Source organism: Micrasema longulum, unplaced genomic scaffold, assembly GCF_059751315.1.
Source record: "Micrasema longulum isolate JH-2025_06_02 unplaced genomic scaffold, ASM5975131v1 h1tg000117l, whole genome shotgun sequence".
NCBI classification, from domain to species: domain Eukaryota; kingdom Metazoa; phylum Arthropoda; class Insecta; order Trichoptera; family Brachycentridae; genus Micrasema; species Micrasema longulum.
In genome coordinates, this window is record NW_028277323.1 from 828,653 (window position 1) to 838,865 (window position 10,213).

Below are 10,213 nucleotides of genomic sequence, written 5' to 3' on the forward strand. Positions count from 1 at the left end.
TACATCATCTATTAGAGTGCCGGCAACTGTATACTTTACCCCACTCGAATTATGAGCTAGTAATGTTTTTTTCTACCCCTCTGAGAGCGTTTAGAATCGCACTCCACGACGCTTATCCTATTTCACACAGAAAACTGTATTATTCATTCAGGTCACAGTAATATAAATAAACAAATAAAAAAATGTAATATTGAATATTGAATAATTCGAAGCAATTAGTGTTAATTTTAACTGGTAAATTTAATGAATAACTTACGCTGCTTTTGTTATTTAGCAATGCTGGGGTTGGTCTGTGCTGGTCTCCATATGGGATGGTCTTCACCTGCTTTGCCCAAGTTACTAGATGGCTCTGCAGGCTTCCAAATCACACGAGTAAGTATTCTGCCTAACCATTTTTGCGTAGAAATTATTAATAAGCATACGCCTTCTTAAATTCAGAGTAATTTTTCCTCATAATCCTTTAGCAATTACTACTAATTACTTTCCTGATTCCATCAAACAATTTGACTTTTTTTTTCATAATAATATCGTATTTTGGTTTAAAATTTGTGATTATTTTCTTTTACTATGGTAAATGGATTATTGAACTGTGCATATACATATAAAATTGATGTTTGTTTTAAAAAAAAAATATATATCTGTTTTTTTATTATATAACTGGTTTTCTTTATTTTACGTTTTATTGAAGGGTGTACATAAATTTATTTCGTTTTAATAATATAACAGGGCCCTGATTAAAAAAATATAAAAGATTTATTAAAAGTTTCGAAGATATAGGGAAGTGAAAATTTTAATTCAAAATAAAAATGTGTTTTTTACAGAAAGGAAAATTAAATTTTGATCAATTGAAACGGGATGGAATTTCTAAATTTCTCTGTGTAATGAATTCATAAAAAACTACATGTTGAACCTGACTTATAATATAACCTAACATGAAGTTACGCCTAGGCATAGCATAACTACAGTAAGAATGGTATTCACATCCGTATTCTACCACTATGCGTTGGCGTAACTTTATACCAAGGTTATGAGTAAGGCCCGCTGTAATATTATTATTATTCATTGATTTGTTTTTATTACAATAATCGATAAAATGTAAAGATTTTTACACTAAAATCATCTACGTTTTTATACTATGTAAACACATTTCAAATGTAAAAAAAAAAGTTTTCAGTTCTTTATTTTTACACCACCGTTGAGCGTCCGCATTCTTGTTTGAAAGTCAAAACCAAATTCTCATTTTATTTTAACGGTTTTAATTTTTCTCTTTTCTGTTTTTGTCAGGATGAAAGTTCGTGGATAGCATCAATGTTGACTCTTGGTGCTATTCCTGGTTGCCTTTTAGCTAGACTACTGGTTGACAGGGTAGGAAGAAAGTCCACGATGCTGATATCGGCCTGGCCTTACTGTGGTGCATGGGTAAGATATTTCTTGAATTAGAATCTTTCCTCAATTTATTATTTCAGTCTCATGTAGATAATATTTATTTATCATCTTTTAAAAGGAGGGTGAGTGCTGGGAACAGAGTGAACGGTGCACTTAAATCAACCTTGGCAAATAAATGTTTGTCGCAAGAGGCAAAATTAGCAGTATACAATGGAGTCCTGGTCCCGACCCTGATATATGGGAGCGAAGTATGGACTTAGGAAAACAGGGATGAAAGAAGGCTGAATAAAACTATGTACGATAGATGCACAAATGTTGAAATCCGTGCATTATGTAAGGCTGAGATAAGCATTATCGACAACATCGAAATAGGAGCTTTGCGTTGGTTTGGACATGTAGAGCGAATGCACAGCGAAAGAACGGCTATAAATATTTACAATGCGAATGTTAATGGATGCAGAAATAGAAGTTGACCGATAAAGACATGGCATGACCAAATCTAACAAATACTTGAAGATAGACATGTCAAAAGTTGGAAGAATCGGCGCGCGTGCATGAGAAGATGTATGAATATAAATTAAACGAGATATGAATGCAAAAATAGAGTGATGTGGCGTTCTAGCCTATCTGCCTAATCTTATGAGGAAACGTGATGTGATGGTTTGTTTGAACCTTTTTTTCTTCAGTTGTTATACATCTTCCATTCTTATTATTTAATATACATATTTTTTCATTTTGTCGGGGCAAATAAAAAAATAGTTCTGATTCTATTTAACACACTGGGTGGGAACTCCCTGCATTTTCAATCAAAATAATAATAATAGGTAATTTATGATTAAAAACATTTAAAAAATATTATTTTTAATTTCAGATGCTCATAATGTTTTCCACGTCCTCTGCATATCTGTTCGCTGCGCAACTTTTGGCCGGCATAAGCCTCGGCATGGGGCTTGTGGTAAGTTTTAACATAAATCAGAAAACTGAAGAAATTGGTCCAAAAAAATAAGTTACTTAAAAGTACAAACCAAATTCTTAAAATGAAATCCTATAGTTATTATTACACATTTTTAATTTCTGTTTTACACGATACATATTTTTTTAAATTTGTCCGAAGGCTTGGGCAGTAAACAATGAGTAACAAAAATGTGTTATTCCGCCTCGTTGTAGAGTGGTTTACGCGTTCTCTTACCATTAAGGTCCTGGGTTCCATTCCTGGCAGGGTGTATGTAAAATATGGATTTTTAAAGGTTTTTTGAAATGAAATTTTTCACTATTCCTTAACTGGCCACCTAATGCGTAATACATTACCTTCATATTATAAGTAATTGATCGAAATTGGCCGTTTTAATTGTACCAAGGTGCTGATAAGTATTTGAGAAGATACAATAATTCAATGTTACCTTCTCAAAGAGGATCTCCATCTGATAACCTTTATTTTGCAGGTATCGTCGATGTATTGTGGAGAAATAGCAGAGAAAGAGAAACGAGGAGCTTTGAGTTCAAGTCTTAACTTTGGCATGAATATTGGGAGTCTTATATCATATAGCATCGGTCCCCTTTTCTCCTACAAAAATGTGGCCTATATAGCTGTTGGATTTCCTATTGTCTTCTTCCTATTTTGTCTAATAATACCAGAGTCTCCTTACTACTTCCTCATTAAAGGGGATAAAGTGAAGGCTAAAGAGTCTATGATGAGGCTGAGGAATGCAGACAACATTGCGGTGAGTTCGCTAAAAAAACCTAAACATATAACATAAATATTATTCCTAAATAAATCGATATAACTCCAAAACGTTTTTCTTAAAACATGAATTTCTATTTATAAAAATTATATTTGAAGCACTAACTTTGGTTATGATACATAGGTTAATTAACGTTCCACTAAAAAAGATCTTAATACAATAAAACAGATTGCTAATAATATTGAATATAATGAGAACTTAATTGATAAAATATTTAATCAAAAACAAAAACGCAAACTTATAAATAAATATTTGTATTCGACTCCCACAGTAAACAAAGCAAACCCACCTAAACAATGGAGGCGGATTCTTTTTATAAATGACATTTTTTCAAAACAATTATCTTATTCTTTACCACCAAACATTAAACCGGCTTTCTACACAACTAATAATATTGGAACATTGTTAAAAAATCACAAAGACAAAGTCCATATATATAATAAATCTGGGATATACCAATTAAATTGTAATGATTGCGATTCAATCTACATTGGAAAAACTAAAATAAACTTTAATATTTGAGTAAAAGAACACGTAAGATGCTTAAATAATTTATTTTTTTCTGAATTCGCAAATCATCTGATAGAAAATAATCATAACTTCAATAAAGACACTGGATTAAAAGTACGTCATGTTGAAAATAAAATATTAAAATTAGACAACTTAGAAATCTTAGAAATTAAAGCGATTCAAAAATTAAAACGATTCATAATAAGAAAACAATAATTAATAACTAAATAAACGATATTTCTTTTAGTCCTCTCCTGTCTAACTTCGAAAATAATGATATCAAATTACCACCCGTGTAAGGAAAAAACGACTTGATTTATTGGGTCCACGTGTAGTATTTAGTGAATATGATAAAAATAAAAAAGGAATTAATTCATTAGTTACGTAAACCTTCACGAAGAAGCTTGTTTGCTTTGAAACCGGTTGGTGGAAAATAAAAATTAGTGGTTAAAAACAAAGTTGTTTTATTTATTTTATTATCATGAATTTCTAATTCAGAAAAGGGAAATTGAAATGTATAATAGAAACTAGTCTGCCTCAAGGTGTTACTGAACTACTTTACTACGAAATTAAGAGGCATACCTCTTAATTTCTCGGGTTTGATTTCTGGCAAGGTTTACGTAAAATATTTTTTAACGGGATGTTTTCTATCTATAACCATAAGAAGCGAATAACAGAGGCGAATCGTCCGTATAAACGATTACGCGTAGCTTTTCATTATACTCGTATTGACTGTTAATAATAATATTTTATGGTAACTGTATTAACAGAAAAACAAACAAATAATTGTTTTTTTCTTATAAATCATTGACCCTGTATTTTCTTTAAAAAAATGAATACAAATATTAGTATAACGCGACCGGACCCAGCTGTGAGCCAAGAAACTAGTCGATTATTCCAGCTTATTTCTTCATACGAATAAGTGTGATTTCTATATTTTTAACTTCTTAAACCCAGTTGTGGTTTTTTCCTATTGAGTAAACTTGCAGATTACATGAATTATTTAAAGATTCTCGATTTAGAAAACAGTATTTCAAGCATTGTTTTCTAAGGGCTATTTTTCTTCGAGATGACACAGTTGATATATGACCACTGTTACTTTTATGCAGTCATATCGCAAGACATGTGGTGCTCGGCGTGTCAGTTTTTAGCATTATTTTTTTTTATAATAAATCGGCCAGTTGTTATTTCATTCGTAATGGGAACAATTCTACTGAATTCATTGCGATATTTTTTTAAAAACGATTGTACACAAGTAAGGTATTAAAATAATGAGAATATAGCTACAAAATATATTGCAAAGTTAATAAAAAATATCATGTGAGTTGATTCCATAGATGAGAGATGACCCAGAACCACAGAAAAAATAGCAATTTTTATATTATGCACTATGCAGGTACAAAACATATGATCATTTTTTGTAGCTTACCTGTAAACAAAATCACCGTTTGTTATTGGCGGATAAGGCAATGATAACAATTCATTCATTTGTAGAAGATTTTTCAGTTCCACGTTTTATTTTAAAGATAGTCGAACAAGAACTGGATGAAATGGAAATTAATGTGAAGGAAGATTTACAAAGAAGAGGTGGATTAAAGGAGCTGTTTTCGAAGAAAATTTATAGAAGGGCTATTTTTATAATTGTTGGTAAGTTTTATAATTGCTAAAACAATAATAAAAAAAATAGGTTGTCATCATATGGCAAAATCTAGGTCAAATCTTAAATCAATTTTTTATCTTGGTTTAGAAGTGAAACTCGTACAAACCAACTGATCTAACAAAATCGAATTATTCATAGCAGGGAAATATCAATTTTTAAAAAATAATAAATTAATAGGGGTCTACGAAATACTGTTGAGAAGAAAAAATAATTTTGTACTACTTATCAGTAGCATAAAAAAGGTTTTTGAATTCTCGCGTAACCGGTCATTGCATTAGTCACGCCCCTAATACGTCACGATTTATGTTTATTTTTAACTTTGTTTTAACATGTTACCGGATTAATTTTTTATAGAACATCGGCACGAATCTTATCGTCACAATTATCAAGGCCAAACATGTCGCGTTTTTGTAGCGACATATTGTTTTACAGTGTATTTTTTAAAGTTATGTATGAAAACGTTTCTCCATAAAATCCGTATTGATTTTGAATAAACAATTATTTTTTTCTAATCCATTTCATATATGTTTATCGGTATTTGTAGTATGTCATATTTCCCTATTGATCATGAAAATTTACAATTTATACTCGTTAGCGATTGTGGAGAAAAAAATTAAACTTCTTGATTGGCTATGGAATTCAAGATTTTTAGGAAAACTATTTTAAAGATCGCATATGAATCAGGGGGGCGATTACAAACGCTATCTTCATATTTATGTATCGATACGGTATACTTTTCTACTATAAGGCATATCCTTCTCGGAATTAAGAAGCCGGCCGTACCAACATGTCGATACGTGTTTCAGGAAGATATGGCTTTAGATAAAAACAATTAAATGATAATAGCTATTTATTTTTCATAGTGCAAACGTGTCTTCGGAAGAGCTGCCATTGCGCCTTATCTCAAACGTCAAATGATATTTATTTATTTGACGGACTTATGCAGTCCATTCTATTCGATATGAAGCATGCGCTTTAACTACCTCGAATTTTCAAATCTTAATCGTTACACGGTACTGTCACTGTTGTTTTAAGTGTTGAGCTTTACTCCGCGCTCAATATCAAATAATAATATTTTTTTTTTTTTTCAAATTTTAAATTGGCTTCTGTGATAAAAAGTAGTCACTTTAAAACGATTTAAAATTTAAATGAATCGCTATTAAAGGAAAAGGTGCTCCCTTAACACGATTTTTGACAGTTTCTTTGCATAGATTCTATTTTTTTTAGTAATATGTATGTATTTGTATAAATTAAATAAATTAATAAATGAATAGATAAACATCCCGTGAGGTACGGGTGCCCTTGATAACTATCAAAGTGTTCATCTAAAAACTCAAAGATACAGGTTAGATAGAGTAACATATGGACGTAGAAAGCAGCCAGCCATAAAAAAGTGAAACTGAGATAATACCACTTTTATGAAAAGAGTTAATAATCAAATCTACTCAACAGTTGGAATGTTTTTGACTTTGACATTTAATAAACAATGAATACCTTATTTTTTTAAATATTACAAACGAAAATGTAATTAAGTATTTGACCACATTCAATGATTTTTAAAGTACCGTAAGATTTTTCTAGTGTTGTGGGTGTTTTCTGCAAATTGAGAAATGTCGTTTTTGTGATCAACAGTATTTTCAGAAGGTGATTATTACAGTTTTTTGTATGAAAGCGGTCTGGCTGTTTTTAGCAGGACATAGAATTGACCTTACTGCACCCGATTACACCTATATATATTTTTTTTAAACTGTGGACTGGCTGCTTTCTGAATAACTACGTTAAAATGTAACTTCGCAAACGCTCGGGAGAATTTGTCGTTAACTACACCACCATAGTTAGGCTTCCGTATTTTCCAACTGTAATCGCCCCCCCCCCCCGGTATTCGATTGTCTTAAGCTCATCACAAGTTTGAACCATTATTCTTACTAGGTATCGATGATGTTTTGAAATAATCCGATCTGCATTCATGAAAAAAGTGTTAGAGACGTAAATAATTTCTAATTTTGTCCGGTTTACCAGGTATAAGGAGTTTGCAGCAGTTATGTGGGAACATGGCCATTATATCGTACATGCAGATAATATTTGATGCAACAAGTATCCCCTTGGATTCCAGTATTACCACTATCTTGTATGGAGTACTTCAAGTTATTTCAGGTATAAAACATATAATTTTAACGTAAAAAAGTGTTAAGGCTAGACCAAGAGTCTGTGTTTTTCCGTATGAGTATATTTTTATACCATTTGTAAATGTTTTTTGTGCGTCTGATTTTGTGCAACTACTCATATCAATGTGATGCTTAGCCTAAGTTTAGAGGTAATTATGTTCAATTTTTCGGATAAACGAATTTTTACATGTCCAGAATAGGGACCAGTGGCGAACCTTTGAACACTTTTTTTTTCATCACTTTTGTTCTTTTTTTCTTGTATGTTGATAGAGATAAATATTTTTTGTTAATGTTTCAGATTAAATTTTTTATTAACCTATATTTGTTAAAAATGCTAGAAATAGCACCCATTTTATTATAAAAAGCCATAAAGCTATTTTCACGAAAGGTACGTTTATCTCTATCTTCCTACTCGCCAGAACCTGTCCGTGGGTACACTAAAAATCTGAAACTTACATTTCAAGTCTTGAATTTGAGAGACTTGAAATTTAAGAGAAAAAAGTTGAGGTTAAAAGTGTAACAAACACACGCTTAAACAAATAAAGAACACACGAAGCTTTATCACGTGGTAAAAAATAGAAAGTAAAACATGAAAACTTAATTTTTGTTGCAAATAAATTCAATAAACAATACTACGACTTGTTTTACAAAAATGGGTTGCCAGCTGATGAAAATGTAATCCTAAAAAAAAATTTTTTTTGAGTAATTTTTATCTGGTACATTGCCAGAAATATGATAACTGTCCAAAGATACACAACTTGCTCCTACAGTTCTGTGTGTAAATAGAACTAAAACCAGTCGAGTATTTTCGACTTGATGGCTGGTCTCAGTTGAAAATCCCGAAAAACGAAATCGTATTGGGAATCGGCGCATTTTCCTACAATGCTTGAGAAAAAATAGTTGTTTTTTACACAGAGTATCAATTTAACTTATTGGTTTAAAATAACTATTCACATTCTAATTATTTACCGAAACATTTTTATTTCTGGGGCCATTTCAAAAGAGTTATTTTTTTATTTACAATATTTATTAACAAATAAGACCAGAGATGGCGAACATTTCAGAGGATATATGGAAGTCCAGGCATTTACTGGGCTTATGACGTGTCATTGGCTGGTTTAAATGACCACTTTACACACTGTGTAACACTCATCATTTTGCCTATGTTTTAACTTCGACATTTCTTCAATTCTTCCATCTGTTGATTTTAGTGAAGTACGATAAGACGCATTGGATCATAAGACGCACGCTATTTTTTTATTGAATTTGCAGAGTAAAAAAGTGCGTCTTATGGTTCGAAAAATACGGTAAACGAGCTGGAATTTTTACTGTTGCGATTTATCTGTTTGAATTATTTTACACACTGGGCCACGCAACGTCTGATTTTTTTTTTCCATTTTTTATACGTCTTCTTGGACCAGTTTTAAACAACCCGCTATTAGAAAATGGAAAACAAGTTGTGATAAATAAGTGCTAGGACCTTGAAATTCTGATCCGTTAGTTTTCTGCACAAGCCGGTTCATAATCCGATCCAAATTTGTTTTTGTATTTTTAAAATTATTTTTTTTTACATGGGAGTTGCATTATTTTTTACCTTGCTTATAATATACAAGGTTTATATTTCAAAAAGAGGATTTTTCTGCGACTGTATTACATTATTTTAGCGTAACTGTTGAAATAAGGAAGGATATTTTAATGTGGGCCAATAAGGTACTTCTCAGCATTTGCATTCAGCATGTGGAGAGGAAACCACTTAAAACTCTTCAGGAGAAGCCGGCCTGTTGACAGTTGTCAACCGGCCTTCCGTTCCACTAGAAGAGTGTTCGGCATTTGTTCCCTACTTTGGTTTATTTTACCAATTGCCTGCATTATATTGATCATGTATGATACTACCTCTCGTGTGAGTTCTTTATTACCCATCACCGATGGGATGTCGCAAAGATCTTCACCCAGGCTTCTGCATCGCGCATCCAGCTGTTGTCTTCAAAAGCTGAAAAAAGGGCAATGCATCAACACGTGAGGGACATCTTGAGAAGTTTCATCGTCGCATGGGCAGCTGTCGATCTAGTCTGTTTTTGTATTTACCAAAGAGCGCTTTAACTATAAAATTAACTTTGTAGTTTTATGATCGCTAAAATCATTAATATTATTCAAAGAACCCTTACCATTTGGTACTAATTTTAGTGCACTTGACTAATAATGAATGTATTGTTTAAATTTTAGGAATCATTGCCACAGTTGCGACTGACAAATTAGGACGAAAACCTCTCCTTTACTTTTCATCAATAGGTCATTCAATAGCTCTCACAGCCATTGGAACTTATTTCTACCTCCAAGACTATTTGGGGTATCCTGAAGAAACAATGGCTGCCATATCCTGGATTCCCTTGGCCTCTATCATGCTCTTCTGTGTCGGCTACAGCGTCGGGATCGGATCCCTAGGATACGTTCTGTTGGGTGAATACTTTCCAACGAATGTGAAGAGCATAGCTGTAACCTGCGGGAGTATTTATGGGTCTTTCATGGCTTTTTCAGTATCGAAATTGTATTTGGTAGTTGCAGATTCAGCCGGGGTATATGTAGCGTTTTGGATTTTCGCGGGATGTTGCTATCTCGGCCTGGCTTTCACGCATTTTTGCGTTCCCGAGACGAAAAATAAAAGCTTCGTTGAAATTCAGGAGAAACTTAATAGACATATTAAAAAATCAAAAGATCTTGAAAACACGAATGTGTATGCGGTAAAAATCTAA

The 10,213-nt window shown here is 32.3% G+C and overlaps 1 protein-coding gene across 1 annotated transcript; it reads left to right on the top strand.

The window, feature by feature from the left end:
* The first annotated feature begins 276 nt into the window (after nucleotides 1-276).
* Nucleotides 277-10,213, top strand: LOC148284473 (facilitated trehalose transporter Tret1-like). The gene is made up of 7 exons (XM_088239609.1): nucleotides 277-372; nucleotides 1,285-1,411; nucleotides 2,258-2,268; nucleotides 2,829-3,107; nucleotides 5,165-5,285; nucleotides 7,318-7,452; nucleotides 9,687-10,213. Exons 1-7 carry the CDS (start codon nucleotides 277-279, stop codon nucleotides 10,211-10,213), a joined length of 1,296 nt encoding a protein of 431 aa, XP_088095735.1.